Source organism: Myotis daubentonii, chromosome X (assembly GCF_963259705.1).
Source record: "Myotis daubentonii chromosome X, mMyoDau2.1, whole genome shotgun sequence".
NCBI lineage: Eukaryota > Metazoa > Chordata > Mammalia > Chiroptera > Vespertilionidae > Myotis > Myotis daubentonii.
Genome location: NC_081861.1, coordinates 9,283,949 through 9,305,323, shown reverse-complemented (window position 1 = coordinate 9,305,323; position 21,375 = coordinate 9,283,949). Strand labels below are relative to the sequence as shown.

The window sequence follows — 21,375 nt, the reverse complement described above, 5'->3', positions numbered from 1 at the left end:
ACAGCAAGAATAGAGCACTCTGCAAGCTGGGAAGCAGGTCCTCACCAGAACCTAACCGTACTGGCACCTTGTCTGAAACTTCCTAGCCTCCCAAACTGTGAGGAATAAATTTCTGTTGTTTAAGCCTTCGGATCTGTGGTATTTTGTTAAAGCAGCTGGAACTAAGATTTCAAGGAGGAGGGAATAATCTATGCAAAGCCCTGCAGAATCGAGGTATGATAATGGTTGAAAAGTGTCTATTTGTTTTGAGAATTTTGACTAGAAAGGAGAAGTGGAAGAAAGACCACAAGTTTAAGTCTGTGTGTGTAAGAGGTTTGGAGGGTGTGGGTTGAGGAATATTTTAGATGAGAGAAACTTTTACAGCCTTTAAGTGTTGATAAGAAAAAGTGAATTAGCAGGGAACCATTGAAAAGTCAGGAGACAAAAAGATTCATCAGTGGAGCTAGACTCAGAGTTGGCAAAAGGGAATGGGGATGTAAAAGCAGATGGGGGAGCTTAAATCAAAGTAAAGTAATAGTGCCCAGCCAGGGGGTGGCTCAGTGGTTGAGCATTGACCTATGAACCGGGAGGTCCCAGTTAGATTCCCAGGTTGTGGGCTCAATCCCATTCTCTCTCATCATTGATGTTTCCATCTCTCTCTCCCTCTCCCTTCCTCTCTGAAATCAATTTAAAAATTTTTAAGTAGAGTAGTAGTAGCAGCAGTAGTTTTTATTGCAAAAGAATGGGATAAAGGAAGCAGGTCCTCACCAGAAGGTTCCAAAGAGGTTAGAAAATTTTGTGGGTAAATTAGAGAGAGTCCCTGCCAAATGAATTCTACTTTATATGTATGTACATTACCTGTTGAGACTAAGCAGGCAGTTGGTGGGACAAGATTGGCTCTTCATTTATCCCGCCCACTCAATGCTGGTAGACGCTTTGTGACACCGCATCCTCTCGTTTTCCTGGAGAAATAGTGCTTGACGTCCTTTAAGCAAGTTATTGACTGAACATGTGACAGACCAGGGCTATAACCCAGTCCGCACTACCACTCCCAGAATGCAGTGTGGCTCCTGGGAAGTGCGGCGGCTGGGAACGCACAGGCCCCACCCCTCCACCCGCTCCTATTGGAGGAGCACTCACATTCCCAAGAGGCCGCGCGCGGGCGGGGCTCCGTACCCGGAAGCTGGCGGCGTCCGGTCCCAGCCTTCTCTGGGAGCCGGGAGTTAAAGACCCTCCGCTGAACTGCGCCCCACCGTCCGGAGCCCGCGCGCTCTCAGGGGGCGTCCGGACAGGTAAACGGAGCGGGGCGCTCGGCGGAAGGCGGGGAGCGACAGCGGAGGGAGGGCAGAGATGTGGACCCGGACGTGCCCGGGTAGAAAGAGGAGGCAGTGCTAGGGTGACTTGGGCTTCTCTGTCGTCGACAGTTTTGTCAGCCGGGTACAGTTTTGGCGAAGTGAGTGTTACGCCACTGAAAAGGCCGCGAGATAAAGAGTGTCAGAATGCGTCACATACAGCAGGGGGCCAGATGACAAATTTAATTAAGCTGGCATTGAATCTCTCGACATCTCTTGAGTTTTCTGAAAACTCCCCTTGACGCCCTTGGTTTTCTGACGTCACTTTCTGCTTCTCATCCTCATCCTGGGCTCCTAGGTGGGTCTCTAGCCCTCCGCGAGCCCGTCCTCCACCCCCGCAGTGTTGACACTCTTCTTCTTCAGTTCGGTTGGGAACTCTTATTTCCACCCACTGTTTTCTCAACATCAGACATGTATGATGTTGTTATTATTGGCCAATATTTAACAAACTCTGACCATGTAATAGCTCCTCTGGTACATGCTTTACATCTCCCTCCCTCAAAACACCCCAGTCAGTTGTCAAACCCTTTTCTGTCTTATTAATTTTTCTCAACTACCTGTACCTCCATTGTCCCATCCATGATCCCAGAGGATACTGTCATGTTTGGGACATCCTTTCCCTTTGAATAGCTGTGTCTGAGAGCACTTCTTGAACAGCTATTCTGTGTTAGACACTCTTCTAAGTGCAAGGGATATAGCTGGAAACAAAACATAGGAGATCGCTACTCTCAGTAGCTTACATGTTTGGGAACAAAGAAGAATAATTAAGATCATGTTATATGGTGGCAGTGGTAGTCAGTGTAACATAAAACAAGTGGTTGACTTGACAGGGTAGGCTACTGTTCTGAGAAAGTCAGAGCGATTGGGTTGGGTCTAAGAGCATCACCCAAAAAGAATATTTATAATACCAACAAGAACAGTCTTGAGCTATGACTAGACTTAAGGCTTTTCATAAATATTTCTTCTTTTCCTCTCTCATATCAACGTCTGTTCTTCACTCTTCTGTCTCCTTCAAGGTTATTACATCAGAATTGGTGGTTTATCTGTCGTTGGTTTGTTTCCGCCTCAGACCCAGAGGAAAGAGTTGGGGGATGGATTAGTGTCAGATCAATTGCTTTATCTTACTTAGGGAGATAGTTGGTAACTGAAACATTCTTTTTGCCAGATCCTACTAATAAAGTTATCTATCATTTATAGTATATTTATTTTTTCCTATTGATTTTTTATATAATATATTTTTATTGATTTCAGAGAGTAAGGGAGAGGGAGAGAGAGAGAGAGAAACATCAATGATGAGAGAGAATCATTTATCAGCTGCCTCCTGCACACCCCACACTGGGAATTGATCCCACAACCCGGGCATGTGCCCTTGACTGGAATCGAGCCTGCGACCCTTCAGTTCACAGGCCGATGCTCTATCCATTGAGCCAAACAGGCCAGGGCTCCCATTGATTTTTAGAGAGAGTGGAAGGGATGAGGAGAGACAGAGAGAGAGAAACATTGATCGGAGAGAGACACAGCGATTGGTTGCCTCCCAGGCACCTGGACTGGATGGGGCCAGGGATTGAGCCTGCAACTGAGGTACATGCCCTTGACTGGAATTGAACTTGGGACCCTTCAGTCCTCAGGCCGACACTCTATCCACTGAGCCAAACCAGCTAGGGATATAATATGTTTAAAACCAAATCGTGCTTAGTGTCCAAAATACTTCAGGGAATAGTATATGCCAGGCACTGTGCTGGACACTGAGAACCTAGTGAAGATAAAATAGACAATTTGACCTCCCTCTCAAGGAGAAATAGTTGTAACAGTATACTGAGAAATTTCCCAATACGTAGGCTGACATCTGCATTCTTTTTTTCTTAGTCAAGGTGTGGTAAACACAGATTTTTAAGAAATCTCCTGAACAGTTGTGTACATTCTTATATTACCAGTAGAGGCCTGATGCACGAAGATTCGTGCAAGAATGGGCCTTCCTTCCCCTGGCTGCCAGCACTGCCTTTCCGCCTTCCCATGCTGGCCAGAGGCCCAGAGCGGCTAGGGCCGTGCGGAATGCCTGCGTCGTCGTCATGGCGGATGCAAGCGTCCTGCCCCACCCCTGGCCACTCAGCCGCTATGTATGCAAATTAACCCACTATCATTGCATACCCACTCCTGATTGGCTGGTGGGTGTCACAGAGGTACAGTCAATTTGCATCTTTCTCTTTTATTAGTGTAGATTACATTTTATTGCATTGATTTGTCTGTCTTCCCCATTGTACTATGCCTCCCTTGAGTGTAGAGGTCTTTTTTTTAGTCATCTTCATATTGTGTCTACTACATTGACTGCCACATAGTAAACCTTCAGAACATACGTGTTGAATTGAAATAGAAAAACTACTTTATGCAATTCAAATTACTTAACTTACACAAGACCTTCTTTATATGAGGCCATTAGACATAGCCCTAAACCTTCTCATTAACCAAATGTGGACCATTCCATAATAGATCAATCCCCTTGCAATAATATAAATAATGATATAGAATACTTTTTATTTCGGGTTAATCATTACCATGTGATATGTAATGAGTTAATCCTTCCCCCTTTTTTCTGTTTGGACAGGTGGACAGCCTTTATTTATATAGCACATTATTGTACCATTTGGTTTCCACTTTGTACAAGCACATCTTGGAGTATTATAGTATTTTCTCCTTAGCCTGAGAAAACATACCTGTCCTTGTTATTCTGCCACATTGTCATTTTCCGAATGTCAGCTGAAAGTCTCAATTCTTAAGTTTTTTCAGTGCAGATATCTTTCCATTGTAAATTGTTACTGTGAAAGATACATTTCATCTTTATAACTGATTATAAAAGCACAACAGAAATTCAAGAGTGCTTGAGTTATGATTTTAGGATATGCCAACCTAAGAGCTGCCAGACATGCTTCCATTGCATTAAAAATTAAGCATTGTCATTTTAGGGACCTTATAATGCAAATGGAGCACTGCGTTGTGTGCCATCACTCATTTATAAGGTATACAAGTCAATGATCCAGAATATTCATATACATCTTTAAATTTTTAAAAACTATTTTTTATTGATTTCAGAGAGGGAGAGACAGACATACATCAATGATGAGAGAGAATCATCAATCCGTTGGCTCCTGCATGCCCCACACTGGGGATCAAACCTGCAACCCGGGCATGTGCCCTGACTGAGAATCGAACCTCAACCTCCTGATTCATAGGTTGGCACTCAACCACTGAGCCACACTGGCCAGGCTTAAATTTCTTTTTTTTAATCCTCACCCAAGGATATTTTTCTGTTGATTTTTTTAGAGAGAGTGGAAGGGAGAGACAGAGAAACATTGATTGTAGAGAGAGACATTGATTGGTTGCCTCCTGCATGCACCCTGACCAGGGCCAGGGATCGAGCCTGCAGCCCATGTATATGCCCTTGACCAGAATTGAACCCGGGACCCTTCAGTTCACGGGCTGACATTCTATCCACTGAGCCAAACTGGCTAGGGCATACATTTTTAAATTTTATCAAAGTAAAAATACAGAATTTCAAAATTTCTCAGAACACATAGACTGGAGTGTGAGAAACACTGAGATGGCTTTTTCTCCTCATCAGTTATCTGAACCTCTTCAACCTCCTCTTGAAGATGCCTCCACGGGGGAGGAGCATTTGCATCATTGCTGTGCTATTTTGTTAGCAATTTTTTTACAAATATAGGTGGTCCCGTACTTACAAATACATATATTCCTCAGGTTCCTTTGCAAGATTATTGTTTGACACTCTGGATGCAGTTTCCTCTATAAACAATGCTACTTGTGATGTTTTTATTGGTATGCCAACCAGTAGCATCTTATTTAACCTTTATTTTAATGGACTTAAAGACTTTCACCACAATTTATAATAATTCTTCTACAACAAACAAACAAACACAAAACTGCATCGAGATTTCTCATTTGGATTTCCCCATAGCATATATTTTTTCTTTTTGGGGGAATCGTAGCAACTGGAACAAAAATGTCCTTTCCTTGGAAACTTCTAGGCTGTAGAAACAGTCCTGTTCTAACTCCAAACTATGGGAGGTTGCACTTCTCACCCACTGCTGTAAGGACTCTTACATAAGTAAGGAAAGAGATGAATAGAGGTTTTGGAGAGGAAAGGGAGGCAGGTTTGGGTGATGTGCATATGTGGAAGAGAGAGTAGAAGTGATTTGGAGGGAATGGTTAATCTCTAAGGTGGGGGCTTATTGTGTCCTCGACAAAGATATGTTGAATCCTGACCCCTGGTACCTGTGAATGGGATCTTATTTGGAAGTAGGGTCTTTGAAGTTATAGTAATTAAGCTGTAAGTTAACATGAGGTCATACTGGAGTAGGTATCCTTTTTAAAAAATATATTTGTATTGATTTCAGAGAGGAAGGGAGAACGAGAGAAACATCGATGATGACAGAGAATCATTGATCGGCTGCCTCCTGCACGCCCCACACGGGGGATCAAGCCCACAACCCAGGCATGTGTCCTGACCAGGACCGAACCATGACCTCCTGGTTCATAGGTCGATGCTCAACCACTGAGCCATGTGGGCCTGGCTGGAGTAGGTATCCCTGTAAGGAGAGAAGATACACGGAGAATACTATGTGAAAACATGGACGGTTTGACTATGGAGGCAGAGACTGAGTGCTTCAGCTGCCGCCATGGGTTGCCAGCAAAGCATCAGAGGCTAGGAAGAGACAAGGAAGGATTTTCTCCTACAGATTTCAGAGGGAGCATGGCCCTGTCAGCATCTTGATTTTAGGCTTCTGAAATTGTTTTAAGCCTTAATACTTTCTGCACTTTTTTAAATGGTCCACAGGAAACTCATACACAATTCTTAGCAGGAATGGAGTAGAATTGGGATGATGGCTGTGGGACTAAGCAAGCAGAGAATAAGAGAACAGGGAAGAATGGTGAGACAGGGCTTTCCTTTATATTCCACTAGAGGCCTGGTGCACGAAATCCGTGCACGGGTAGGGTCCCTAAGCCTGTCCCGCGATCAGGGCTGATCTGTGGAGCAACCAGTGGGGCGAGTGGGGGGCCCCTGCTGGCACCCACCTTGGTCAGCCTGGCACACCCTGCTCGTCAGCCCCACCCCCCCCCACCACCACTGGTTGCCTCCCTCTGTGGGGCGATCGGTGGCGGGGGGGGCGGGGGAGGTGGTCACTGGCACCCATCTTGGCTGACCTGGGGCCTACGGGCTGGGAGCAGCTCCTGCATTGAACATCTGCTCCCTAGTGTTCAGTGCATATCATAGTAACTGGTCATTCCACCGGTTGTTCTGCTATCCAATCAATTTGCATATTAGGCTTTTATTATATAGGATTATCTTTTTTTTCTTCTTTTCTCTCTCTAGCTTATGTTTTCATTCTTTTTCTTCTTAAATATATTTGAATAGCACTCTATGGTGTATTGGACATTCACTAACTGCTGATAATTAGCAGAGCCAGGTTTTCTGATTTCAAATTCAGTATTATTCTTGTCACAGTTGTTTCTATGATCCCAATACTCATTCAGACATTACGGGTTATATTGCAAGGGATTACAGTGGGGTCAGGTGAGACTGGATGATAGGTGGGTTTTTTTTAAAAAAAATTATTTTTATTGATTTCAGAGAGGAAGGGAGAGGGAGAGAGACAGAAACATCAATGATGAGAGAGAATCATGGATTGGCTGCCTTTTGCATGCCCCACACTGGGGATTGAGCCTGCAACCTGGGCATGTGCCCTGATCGGGAATCGAACTGTGAGCTCCTGGTTCATAGGTCAACGCTCAACTACTGAGCCACACTGGCCGGGTGATAGGTGGGGTTTTTAGCAGTATAGGAGAGAGTAAGAAATTCCTATTAGTGACATGTGAGAGGAAAGTAGTTTGTTGCTATGTACTCAGTGTTTAGCCGTCAGGCATTTTTAAATTGAGGACTGCTTTTATTGACTAAAACACTGCTTCCCTGTAACTGATATCCATTGTTCTTAGTTAATAATCCGAGTAACGCGCCCTGTTCCAAGTGACTGTACTTTATATCAACTCGAAGACTGCTGTCATAGTCCCTCTAAGTCAGCGGTTCTCAACCTGTGGGTCGCGACCCCTTTGGGGGTCGAATGACCCTTTCACAGGGGTCGCCTAAGACCATCAGAAAACACATACATAATTACGTATTGTTTTGTGATTAATCACTATGCTTTAACTATGTTCAATGTGTAACAATGAAAATACATCCTGCATATCAGATATTTACATGACGATGCATAACAGTAGGAAAATTACAGTTATGAAGTAGCAACAAAAATAATTTTATGGTTGGGGGTCACCACAACATGAGGAACTGTATTAAAGGGTCGCGGCATCAGGAAGGTTGAGAACCACTGCTCTAAGTCTTCTCTTTTTCTTGTGAAAGATTTCTAGTTCCTCTGGCCATTCTTAAGTGATACAATCTCCAGGTCTCTCGCCCATACTGTTGCCCTTCCGTGCAATCTTGAAATACTATACCCAGAACTGAACTCAGTATTCCACTTGTGTTCTAACTACCACAGAGTACAATGGCAGTAGTACTTAAAGAGATCAAGATACCCTGTCTCTAAATGTAATTTAAGATTACATATGCTTTTTAAGCAATTACCTCATGTCAGTTCATAATGAACTTAGGGTCCACTAAGACACTGGATGTTTTTGTATAGTTGCCAAACTCAGTGTTCTTCTTCCAGCGGCTAAGGGACTGAGGCTGCTACTTTTCTGTCTCTGTATGTCAGGAACCATATGATTCTTCATCTCTGTTTCTCTTTGACCCTAACCAGTGACCTCCTTCGTTATAAAAGTTCAGTGACTGTTTTAGAGACATCATACTGTGCATCAGTGAACACAGCTAGGAGCTGACACTTGTTCTTCTTGAAGCTTTCTTTCCCTTTGGCTTCCAGGCCACCACGCCCTTCTGACTTTCCTTTCATTTTCCTAGTCGTATGTACGTATGTATGTATGTGTATGTATGTATGTATTTCAGAGAGGTAGAAACATCAATGATGGGAGAGAATCATTGATCGACTGCCTCCTGCATGTCCCACACTGAGGACCGAGCCCATAATCCAGCCACGTGCCTGACCAGGAATCAAACCAGGACCTCCTGGTGCATAGGTTGATGCCTAACCACTGAACCACATGGACCGGGCCCCAGTCTTCTTTGTAGATCCCTGTTCATCTACCTTTCCCTCATCTATTTGTTGCATCTTGGGTTTTATCTTTGGTTTTCCCTCAATTTTGGTGTGCCTTTGCTTTTTTCTGCTTTGTTTTGTTTCTTAAAAAAAAATTTTTTTAGAGAGAGAGAGAAACATTGGTTGGTTGCCCTCCCCCCCCCCCCCCCCCGCTCCCCACACACGCCTCGACCTTAGATCAAACCCGCAACCTAGGTATGCACCCTGATTGGGAATCCAACTGCCACCTTTTGGTGTATGGGACAACGCTCAACGAACTGAGCCACAGCAGCCAGAACTGTTTTGTTTCTTGCAGGCAATGTGTCTTCAGCAAATAAATGGCAGGTCTAGGTCAGCTCATCTAGGGATAAGAGTGCAGAACCAATCCCTGTGGAAATTCAACATTTAGAGGTAAACTAGAGGAGGAGGACTAGCAAGATGACAGGAGAACCAGACATGTAGGAGAATTTCAAGAAAGAGGGTTTAGACCACGGTGTTGACTGTTCTGGGAGGTCAAGTGAAGTGAGAATAGAGAAGTTACCACTAAATTTTGCAACAGAGAGGCAGTTGGTGATCTTAGCAAGCACGGTTTTATGGAGTGTTGAGGACAAAAGCCAGAATATAGTAAGTTAGACAGTTCAAAGGAGGTATAGAAGCATAGAGAGTGTGTAGATGATGATTTTTAAAATGGAGTAATATTTGGAGAATGTTACAGGGTCAGTTGAGATTTTTTTTTTTTTTTTACTTTTTTTCCCCAGAAACACTGCTTTAATTTTTATTTATTTTCCTGTTGTTAATTCTCTCCCAAGGATATTTCTCCAGTGATTTTTAGAAAGAGTGGAAGGGACGGGGAGTGATACAGAAAGAGATACATTGATGTGAGAGAGACATATCCATTGGTTGCCTCCCACATGCTCCCCGACCAGGGCTAGAGGTTGGGCCTGCCAGAGAGGTATGTGCCCTTGACCAGAATTGAACCCGGGACCCATCAGTCTACGGGCTGGCGCTCTATCCACTGAGCCAAATGGGCTAGGGCCAATTGAGGTTTTTAGAATTGAGGGATATAACATGAAAAGTGATTGAGACATTATAACTTGCTCCATATTATAAGGAGAAATCCAGAAAGAAGATGGCTGAGGACATAACTCTGGGGAACACCCTCATTTAGAGAGTGGAATGAGAAGACAAGTTCAAGAGACAGAAGAGCACCTCTGTCTGTGTGCTATCCTTTGGGGCTAGGATTCCAAGAAGGAATCGGGGTCTGCCCTGACGTCAAGCACTTTATATCTGTTGCTGTGTTTCACAAAATGCGGCTGTATGAATCACCTGCATCCAGGCAGGCTTGTATTAGACACATATTCGAGGCCCCACATCAGGCCTACTGAATCAGAATTGCAGGGGATACTGCCAAGAATATGAAATTTTAACAAGTGACGCTTACTCTGCCACCTAAGATGACTCATTCACTGCAGTGTGAGAAGCACTGGCTTATGGGATGAAACTGAACATAACAAACAGCATTAGGTTGAAGAGTTAGTTGAAGACTAGGAAGGCATTTTTTGCATCCCTTTTTATAAGTGTATAGCATTAGATAAGACAAACTGGGCTGTCATGGAGGAACGCAGTGCTACAAAGTCATCAATATGAGAAAAATAATCTTAAACGCATGCTGCATTGTTTTAGAAATGCTTTGTTTCTGAAGCATAATTTAAAGAAGCACTCCTCTCCTATGGAATGTTGCTTGTTTTCACTTTGTTTCTGTTATGGGTAATTAATGCCTTTCTAATAGAGGCAGTATACCTACTAGTATAGGGGATAAGATTGTGGCTTTTAGAGCCATAGTGCCTGGATTTAAATCCCAACTCTTATCACTTCCTAGCTCTGTAATTTTGGGCAAATTATGTAAGTCATCTATAGTTCAGTTTCTTCATTTTAATGTACGTTTCATAATAGTGCATAATTTCATTGATGTGAGGGCTAAATGAGCTAATATTGGTAAAATGCTTAAAATGGTGCCTAGCACATAGTAAGCACCTAATAAATATGGGCTATTATTTCTCTTTATTGTCTAAAGTTTTACAATATGGGTTATTGTTAATAGGTATCTTTAGGAATCTAGAGTCTAACTTCTGTTGAACTACTTCCCAAGGATAAATTTTCAGGATGATATTATTGCATTAAAGGGTGAAGACATCTTTATGTCCCTTTGATATCTGTGGTCATCACTTTTTAAAGGGTGATACAAATTTGTGCTGTATAATTTACAAATGCAACCTATCCATCAATGTAAGGTATATGTGTGTGTATCACATATACATCACCTTGTATACACACATACATATATGTATTATTTGCATATATGTATTATTTGGTATTCTACCCTATCTAATAAAAGAGAAACATGGTAATTAGCCATACCTCCGCTACCCTTCCCATTGGCGAATCAGGGCAATATGCAAATTAACTGCCAGCCAAGATGGCGGCCGGCAGCCAGGCAGCTTGAAGCTAACATGAGGCTTGCTTGCTTCAGTGACAGAGGACTCCAACATTCTCCGCCTGCCTTGCCAGCCTCTGAGCTTGCAGTTTGAAACATTGTTACAAATATAGAAGCTAAACAAAACCCCAGAAACCTACTTTCAGCCAGCCGGGATCTCAGAGCTGGAGTTGATACAGTGTTTCGATTATAGAACCCAAACAAACCAGATACCTGCTTTCAGCAGCAGAGGCCTCAGAGCTGGAGCCAGAGCTAAAGCTGGCCCAGAATTAAAAGAAAAAAAGGAGCAGTTGGGAGCTTCAGTCACCCGCCAGCCTGAAAACAGCCCTCAGCCCCTCACCCAGACTGGCCAGGCACCCCAGTGAGGACGCCCACCCTGAAGGATGTGTGACCAGCTGCAAACAGCCATCATCCCCTCATCCAGCCTGGCCAGGCACCCCAGTGGGGACCCCCACCCTGATCCAGGACACCCTTCAGGGCAAATCAGCTGGCCCCCACCCATGCACCAGGCCTCTATCCTATATAGTAAAAGGATAATATGCCTCCCAGCACCAGGATCAGCGGAGCCGCGAGGCCTCCCGGCACCGGGATCAGCGTGACAGGGGGCAGCACCCAAACCCCCTGATCGCCCTGCGGCTCTGTGTGTGACAGGGGGCAGGGCCACAACCTCCCTATCTGCCCTGCTCTGTTTGTGACAGGGGAAGGTGCCCCAACCCCCTGATCAGCCCTGCTCTGTGCCTGATAGGGGGGAGCTCCCCAACCCCCTGATCGCCCTGCGGCTCTGTGTGTGACAGGGTGCGGCGTCCCAACCCCCTGATCGGCCCTGCTCTGTGTGTGACAGGGTACGGCGCCCCAACCCCCCCTCCCCCCACGGGCCCTGCTCTGTGTGTGACGGGGTATAGCCATAACCTCCCCATCAGCCCTGCCCTGAGTGTGAGAGTGGCAGCCCCCCAACCCCCTGATCGGCTCTACCCTGAGCGTGACTGAGGGTGGCATCGCAACCTCCCGATCCGCCCTGCTCTGTGCATGATGGGGCGGCGCCCCAACTCCCCAATCGGCCCTGCTCTGAGCCCGACCAGGGGCTGCACCTAGGGATTGGGCCTGCCCTCTGCCACCCGGGAGCAGGCCTAAGCCAGCAGGTCGTTATCTCCCGAGGGGTCCCAGACTGCGAGAGGGCACAGGCCAGGCTGAGGGACCCCCCTCCCCCGAGTGCACAAATTTTTGTGCACTGGGCCTCTAGTCCTATATAATAAAAGGCTAATATGCAAATTGTCCAACTGATGGCTTAGGCCTGCTCCCCTAAGCCGTTAGTCGGACATCCCCTGAGGGCTCCCGGACTTTGAGAGGGCACAAGCCAGCCTGAGGGACCCCCCAAGTGCACGAATCTCCCGCACTGGGCCTTTAGCGTCTATATATGTGTGCATATCAGCATGGTTTAGGTTTTAAGCTTATACAAGATTTTGATCCTTTTCAAATATATTTTTAATGATTTCAAAGAAGGGAGAGAGAGAGACATCAGTGATGAAAGAGAGTCATTGATCGGCTGCCTCCTGCACATCCCCTACTAGGGATTGAGCCCGCAACACAGGCATGTACCCTGACCAGGAATCAAACCATGACCTCCTGGTTCATAGGTTGACGCTCTTGTTAAGCCTGTAATTAAGTCTGTTACATTTAATGTTATAATGTCTTGGTCAATACTGTCTTCAGGCAGATGCTGATAAATGATATTAAGTTACTTTTGAAAGATCATATCAAAGAAATATTCTAAGTCTTGTGCCTTTTTTCCCTTTGATAGATTAAAACCATGGCCATTCTTTTTGCTGTTGTGGCCAGAGGAACTACCATCCTTGCCAAACATGCTTGGTGCGGAGGAAACTTCCTGGAGGTGACGGAGCAGATTCTGGCTAAGATTCCTTCTGAAAACAACAAACTAACATACTCACATGGCAGGTGAGTTCTGCTCTGCCTGGGTGAAGGGTGAAAGAAGTGAATTCTATTATTGTAGTCAGGACAGCATAAAACTAGGAAAGAAACTTCTTAGCAGATCATTTGAATAATCTGACAGAACAGTAACCTTTACCAGCTTAGAACATGTCAATTTCTATTAATTATAAATTTAACTTATAATTATTTTATTCTATCATTTGAAGTGATTTAATATTTTAAAGAAAGAAAAGGAAATGTGAGATGTAAAAATGACTTTGTTATAGAGCTCTAGGATATGTGAAACTTGATACAGATAAGATATGTAATATTTTTTAAAATATATTTTTATTGATTTCTGAGAGGAAGGGAGAGGGAGGGAGAGAAACATCAATGATGAGAGAGAATCATTGATCAGCCGCCTCCTGCATGGCCCCCACTGGGGATTGAACCCACAACCTGGGCATGTGCCCTGACCGGGAATGGAACTTCAACCTCCTGGTTCATAGGTTGATGTCCAACCACTGACCCACACCGGCCAGGCTATCTTCATTTTTTTTTTTATTGTTGACAGTATTACAGATGTCCCTCATTCCCACCCTTTGCCCTTCCACCCAGCTTCTTCTAGAAACCCCTGAACTCCAAGCCGGGCCAGGTGCCCCCCCCCTTTTTATTGATTTCAGAGAGGAAAGGAGGAGAGAGAGATAAAAACATCAATGATGAGAGAGAATCATTGTTCGGCTGCCTCCTGCACACCCCCTACTGGGGATCGAGCCGCAACCCAGGCATGTTCCCTTGACCCATATTGAACCCGGGACCCTTCAGTCCACAGGCCGACGCTCTATCTACTGAGCCAAACCAGCTAGGGTCAGGTGCCCCCTTTTTGTGCATCTCCGTAGAATCCTGGGTTTATTCACATTGTAATACTATATTATAATTACAATCTTTATCTTTTGTCTCTGTCCCCTTGATAGCAAGGACCATCCCTCATTTCCTTTTGTTATCTTTGCACCAAGTTACTCCCAAGTGTGATTTAGGAGAAATACATTTTGTAGGGAAAAGGATGACTTCCATTTTGGACATCTGGTTGGATATGTCTAGTGGACAGTAGCGTATGCAGACCTAGAACTCGGCAGAGAGGTCCGATTTAGGAGTAGCCATCACAATTGCTGTAGCCGAAAACAAACATCAACAACAAAACATGAGAGTGGGTGCTGCCCTTCAGGGAGCGTGTGTGAGGAAAGCAGGGGCTGAGGCTGCTGGAAAACATCAACAGAGAAGGAAAGAGACGACCACATAAACTAGGCCAGCCTGCTGTCAAGGAAATCTAGTAGAGAGAAAGCACTTTCCAGAAAAAGGAAGTGGTTACCACTAGCAGATGTTTCAGAGCCACTGGGTAGGGCAATGTGGAAGGCAGTGGAGGAAGACATTTTGCCTGACTTCCCATACCTCCGGGTAATTCATATGAAGCCTCTATGTGAACATTAATAATATAACTCAAGCCTGGCCGGTGTGGCTCAGTGGTTGAGCATCGACCTATGAACCAGGAGGTCACAGTTTGATTCCTGGTCAGGGCACAGGCCCAAGTTGTAAGCTCAATTCCCAGTGTGGGATGTGCAGGAGGCAGCTGATCAATGATTCTCTTTCATCATTGATGTTTCTCTCTCCATTCCTCTCTGAAATCAATAAAAATATATTTTTAAAAATAATATAACTCAACAGATACTTCTGTCTATCCACTTGCCCAAGGTAGAAATCTAGGTGGCAAAGTTGAGTAATCCCTCTGCCTCACCTCCAATAGCCAATCACCAGATTCTGTTCTGTTTCTTCTTTGTCCCTTCTTCCGCCTACAGTACTTTAGTTTATTTCCTTCATTGTTTCTCATCTGCTCTATTGCAGGAGAATCTGTCTGGTCCTCCTTTCAGTTAGTTCTCCACACTAGGCAAAGCACCCTTTAAAAAAAAATATATATATATATATATATATATATATATATATATATATATATATATATATATATATATATATATGTTTTTGTTGATTTTAGAGAGAGGGGAAGGGAGAAGGAGAGAGAGATAGAAACATGGATGAGAAAAAGAACATCAATGAGCTGCCTCCTGCACGCCCCCTACTGGGGATCCAGGGGGATGTGCCACCAACTGAGCCACACTGGTCAGGGCCCAAACATCCTTTTATATTGCAAATCTAATCACACTCTCCCCTTGTTCACTGTTCTTAGGATAATGCATAGTGAGGTTTTAAAGTCTTGTGTAACCTGGTATTTGCTCCCTTCTCTAGCCTCACCTGTACAGTCCATTGATTTTTTCCTTACACTCTATACTCTAGTCAGATGAACACGTTTTAGTTTCCTAAACTCATGATGTGCTCCAGGCCCTTAATGCTTGTTGGTCTCTCACTCGGGAACACTTCGCTCACTCTTCACCTCGCCATCTCTTACTTATTCCAGGATATCCTTCCTGTTACCCTTAGCCAAACTCTCTTAGGTACCTCCTCTATGTCCCCAGAGCACCATCTACTGAACTTTAACTCCTCATCCTACCTAAGCCATGCCACTCTGTCACTCCCTTCAGTGATCTCTGTGAAGGCAGGGACTGAAGAGTTTACTCATCGCCCAGCCCAGCAACTGACTTCAAAGCAGATACCAAGCAAATGTTATCATTGAGTATTTGGGAGAAGAAAGTGTTTGCTTTGAGATCTTAGGAGAAAGCAACAAAGAAGACCATATTGCTCTTTGGGGGTTCACCTTCATTACATGTCCCTCCTAAGATGTCATCTCTTGTCCAAGCCTTAAGAGTCTAATTATGCTTGTGCAGCTATAATTTTAATGGATAAATGTGCACACTGTTGTGCTATATAGTTAGAGTAGAGACATTCTATTTTTTAAATATATTTTTATTGATTTCAGAGAGGAGGGAGAGGGAGAGAGATAGAAACATTAGTGATGAGAGAGAATCATTGATCGGCTGCCTCCTGCACTTTCCACACTGGGGATGGAGCTGCAACCTGGGCATGTGCCCTGACCAGGAATCGAACCATGATCTCCTGGTTCATAGGTCGATGCTCAACCACTGAGCCACGCTGGCCGGGCGAGTAGAGACATTCTTTAGTTTCTTGTTTGTTCCTATCAGTTTGACTTGAGAGAAACAGGTATGCATAAGGGAGGGAAAGAGAGAGAATAGACAGTATTTGTAAATAATATGGTCACATTAGCAGTACGATTTTGCTTATACATAGAAAAAGACAAAAGAGAAAGAGATATTACACATAACCACATAACTTTTATATCTTTTATCCTACAGTTACTTGTTTCATTACATCTGCCAAGACAGGATTATATACCTTTGTATTACTGATGATGTAAGTAACTTGAGGACATATTGCTATTTAATTGTGTGTACTGTTAATAGAGTCATTTCTTAGTCTTAATTATCTATATCTATGGTGGGTAAAGGTGACATGGATATAACTGTCCATAGCTGGAAATTTTTTGTATACTTTACATTTATCATATAGAGCAAGCAGCAAATGACAAGCAGAGTTGATATCTGGTTATATGCAAATCAGCTTGGTTCTGGTAGAGTTTTAGCTTAACTTCTTGCAACTTCTACATTTATCCTGTTGTATAGTGAGAATTGGTGTTCATAATTATGACTCTTTGGTGTCAAATATTCTCAAAATTTATCTGAAATAGTAAATTAAATTATTTCATCCCTCCAATTAATAGTTAGTGAATTTTTTTGTAATGTATGTGAACTTTGGGAAAATCACAAGACACTATGATCGGCTGTAGTTCACATTGGCAGATTGCTTTTGAGTATTTGTAAATTCTGTGCTCAGTAACTTGATGTTCTCAAGGTCCTTTGTCTGTGACTTAGTGTCAGCTCCTCCCTAGACACAGTCCCCATCCCCCCTATGCCTGCATGTAGCCACACGCTTACTTATTTGTTCCCAGAGGCTGGGGACTAGGTTTTCTCCAGTCTCTTATTGTAGGAATGAGGAAGCTTTTCCCAAAAGCACATTCTCCCCTCCCCCTGCTTTCAAAGCAGACTTCCTTTCATGCAGCATTGGCTAGGACTAGGCTACATACTTATTTATAAATTTATCACTGACCAGAGGCATGGAATTGACATGAGCGTTAGCTTTTATTTTGTCACAGATCCCCTCTGACATTCATGGGCCCCGCCCAGAATGTTTTAAAATATGAAATAAAGTACATGACTGTAAACCAAGAATATTGAAAGACAGTATTCACAGGTTTTAAGGTATGTGCTTCTTTATGAATTCATTAACAAGATCTAGCCATGGGTCTAACAACTAATAATGATAATTTTATTATTATAACAATATTTGGAGATGTTTAGAACTGATAGTAGATGGGAAAAAAAGATTTCTGTTGGTGGCAGGTACCATCTAATGATACTACTCTGGTTTGTTCCCTACATTCAAAATTGAAATATAAGTTAAAGATTGGTGAAAATAACAGTGTAGTTTTTTTTCCTATCTAAGTACATAGGCCCCTTGAATTGGGACCACTGACCCCAGTGTAAGAACCGTGGGCTTAGATTAATCAACTGGTGAAGTGGAGATAAGTTTCAGCCACAGTGGTCACCACAGTGACTTTTATCCCTGGTCTCACAGTACTTTTAAAAATTATTTTGAAAAATCCAGCTGTATCTGAAATGACAGATGTAAAAGGACTTGGAGTAGATGAGAAATATCACTAAATTTCTTAGAGCTAAGTCTTACATTTATTGAGCTATGATTGTGTGTGTGTGTGTGTGTGTGTGTGTGTGTGTGTGTGTCTGTGTGTGTGTAAGTCTTTATATATTATATAAATACTTTTTGACTAGCTGGGACTAGACAAGAGGACATCATTTGATCTTTTCAAATGTATCACCACTATTAGAAAAAAAATCAATTCAAAGTTTATCTTAGTAGTGTTATCTTTGTTATGAATGACTGTACTGTTATTATGGGTTTATTAAACACCTTGAGCTGGGCCATCTGAAAGATCCTGTGAAAGATATGGAGGAAGTAAACCCCAATTCCTGCTCTCAAGAAGCTCACCTAGTTCCTGTTATCTTCACTTGGCAGTAATCAAACATGTTTGGAGTGGACTCTCGGCTCATTCATTTACCAGTTATCTGACCTTTGGCTAGTTAGTTACCTTTCCCGAGACTTTGTTTCCTTATCTGTAAAATGAGGTCAGTGTTAGTTCTTCCTCATGGAATCATTGCTCAGTAAATGTTAGCTGTTCTTATGGTTGTTAATCATCTATGTCATCTTTTGTTTACTTTTGAACTCTGTGTTGGTCTCTCTTCAGGATTTTGAACGTTCCCGGGCCTTTAATTTTCTGAATGAGATAAAGAAGCGGTTCCAGACTACCTATGGTTCAAGAGCGCAGACAGCACTGCCTTATGCCATGAATAGTGAGTTCTCAAGTGTCTTGGCTGCACAGCTGGTAAGATCTTTCTCACGATTAGTATTTTTATTCATATCTTTATTACCTCAAAGCACCGTGAATATAGAGGACCCTGACCTGCAATACAGTTTTCTGATTATGTTATTATATGCCACCATAATACAATTTCTCTCACAAAAAGGGGTCATTTTAGGGTAGAAAGCTAATAGTTGGTGATATTCTCTGTTAATAATAGTCAGAGTATCTCAGGATTGAGAAGGCCCTTAAAGATCATCTACTTAAACTACACATAACGCATAAATCCATTCAACATGCCAAATGGCCTCTCACCCTTATTCAGTGACCTTCTACCACCCCATGAGACAAATTTAATTTTTGAGAAACTCAGAGCAGTCCTTTGAAAGTCTGTTTATCTGTAGGCATGCCTAATTGTGGGCTCAGTGACGTTTTACATACGTATACACCTGTGAAATAGCACCCTTTTCCGATAGAAAAACATCTAAAAGTTCCCTCACCGCCCCTTTGCAGTCAGTCCTCTCCCTCACTCTGCCTCAGGCAACACTGCTCTATTTTCTTTCACTATAGTTTTGTCTTTTCTAGAATTTCCTATACATGGAACAATATATTATGTACTCTTTTTCTTGTTTTGCTCAATGTGAGGCTTTTAAAAATATTTTTTATTGATTTTATAGAGGAAGAGAGAGATAGAAACATCAATGATGAGAGAGAATCACTGATTGGCTGCCTCCTACACTGCTCACATTGGGGACTGACCAAGGACTCCTGGTTTATAGGTGGACGCTCAGCCACTGAGCCACGCCAGCCAGGCTTTAATGCTCTGTTTGAGTATTATACTTCTAAATATGCATTGTTCTAGGGATGAAGTTCCTTTAAATAGTTATAAATCTTTATTATTCAATCAGTTGATTTGTTTTAGGCTTCCCACTAGGAAACATTCATATATGTGAAACTATGTAAAATGTCACCAACAGAAAACATACTAATGCACAGACAAAAGTAAACAAGGGAAGCTGGCAGCAAACTTTCAACTTAGGTGGTTGTCATTAGCTCCAGTTCTGTGTGTGACCCTCTGAATAGTTACCTGTAAATGGCTATAATAATGATAGCGTCTTCATCATAGAGTTTTTGAGCAAATTAAATAATACCCCCTACTTTCAGCATTTAGCACAGTTAAGTGACTGGAATATTGTATATCAAGCACTCAATAATTGTTTGCTAGGATAATTTCAAAATGTATACTGTTATCAGTATCTTACATTTCTAGCTCCTATAAAAAGCCAATCAAAATAGGATGCATAACTTGATCCCAACAGTATAACAACAGATGCCTAGAAGCTGGGCCATCTCCTATCTCATCATACCCAAGTAGTGGGGAACAATTTAGTGTACCCTTTCCCTGTCCTGTCCCCCTTGCCTCAACTATAGTCTTCTGTTCTTCTTTCTTCCTAGTCTGAACCCCCTACTTCTGTTCCAAGAGTCTCAGATGTATATTTGATATATTATAATACATTTAGCTTTAATTCATTTAGAGTAAGGGGCATTTTTATACTATAACACATATTTCATTTGGTAGCATTTTTATGTTTATACTAGAGGCCTGGTGCACAAATTCATGCATGGGTGGGGTCCAGCTGGCCCGCCCTAATTGGGGTTGGGGGTCCAATTGGGGGCGGGGCCGACGGGGGGGGGGGAAGGGGCCGCAAGTAGTTGGCTGGCTGGCCCCGCCCCCTGGTGGAATTCCCCCTGGTTGAATGCCCAGTGGAACTCCTGGTCAAGGGGACAATTTGCATATTAGCCTTTTATTATGTAGGATTTTTCCTAGGTCTGGTAACAATGTTTAAATGAATTGACATGTTTTTTATATCAATAGACACATAATTTTATAGTACTGTCATTGTCATTCCTCTTCTTTTTGTTTTCCTATTATAAATAATGTCTGGGTACCATAAGTTCAATATTATTTTCTTATAGAAGCATCATTCTGAAAACAAGGGCCTAGACAAAGTGATGGAGACCCAAGCCCAAGTGGATGAGCTGAAAGGAATCATGGTCAGAAACATAGGTATGTTTCATGACACAGTCCATGTGAATGTGGGCAAAAATGATAATAGATTACTTGATTAGGGTCAAATAATTCTAGAGAGACTGAAACCAAACGTCTTTATTCTTACTACCGGAAGCTAATTGTCAGCTGAGATACAGAGATTACTTGCCTATGATACTGTCTACTGTTTGAATGGTTTCTTTTTAGTAGTTATGATTGTTCTATAATCTAAATTTGTTAGTTTGCTTAGCAAGACTAATTTCCTACACCCTTGCAACAGTTCAAGGATTTAGCATAATTTAATCAGTTTTGACTGGAGATACCCAGATAGCTGATATTATCAGTAGATATTTTAAAGTATAACTATTTAACCTCCTTAGAAGGTTTGTAGCTCTTTTTTTAAAAATATATTTTTTATTGATTTCAGAGAGGAAGGGAGAGAGGGCGAGAGAGAGATAGGAACATCAATGATGAGAGAGAATCATTGATCAGCTGCCTCCTGCATGCCCCCCACAGGGGATTGAGCCCCAAACCCAGGCATGTGCCCTGACCGGGAGTTGAACCGTGACCTGGTTCATAGGTCCACGCTCAACCACTGAGCCACACCGGCTGGGCAAAAAAAAGGCATTTAAAAATTTATTCTTGGTCTCACCATCCTAAGATTTCTTTCCATTTTTCTTCCTTTAACTTTTTATCCACATGTATACTTAGTTGTAATCACAGTTTATATTCCATTTCATGGAGGCAGTATAATATAGTGATCAAGATTTGGAGTCATACATGCCTGATTTCACATCCTACTTGCTGTTAGTCCTCGATCAGTCCTTTAACCTCTCTGAGCTTTATTTACTAATCTGCAAAAAAAGATAATAGAACCTAAAGATACCTGGAAAAAAAGAGGT

At 42.8% G+C, this 21,375-nt stretch overlaps 1 protein-coding gene across 2 annotated transcripts in view; it reads left to right on the top strand.

Annotated features, from left to right (window-relative positions):
• The first annotated feature begins 1,129 nt into the window (after positions 1-1,129).
• VAMP7 (vesicle associated membrane protein 7) overlaps positions 1,130-21,375 on the top strand; it is a 36,152-nt gene continuing 15,906 nt past the window's right edge. For both annotated transcript variants that reach the window (XM_059680094.1, XM_059680093.1), the window contains exons 1-5: positions 1,130-1,271; positions 12,838-12,992; positions 16,286-16,343; positions 18,310-18,447; positions 20,401-20,491. In XM_059680094.1, coding sequence (XP_059536077.1) covers positions 12,847-12,992; positions 16,286-16,343; positions 18,310-18,447; positions 20,401-20,491 — 433 coding nt within the window. In that variant the 5' untranslated portion in view covers positions 1,130-1,271; positions 12,838-12,846. The remainder of the gene's footprint in view (positions 1,272-12,837; positions 12,993-16,285; positions 16,344-18,309; positions 18,448-20,400; positions 20,492-21,375) is intronic.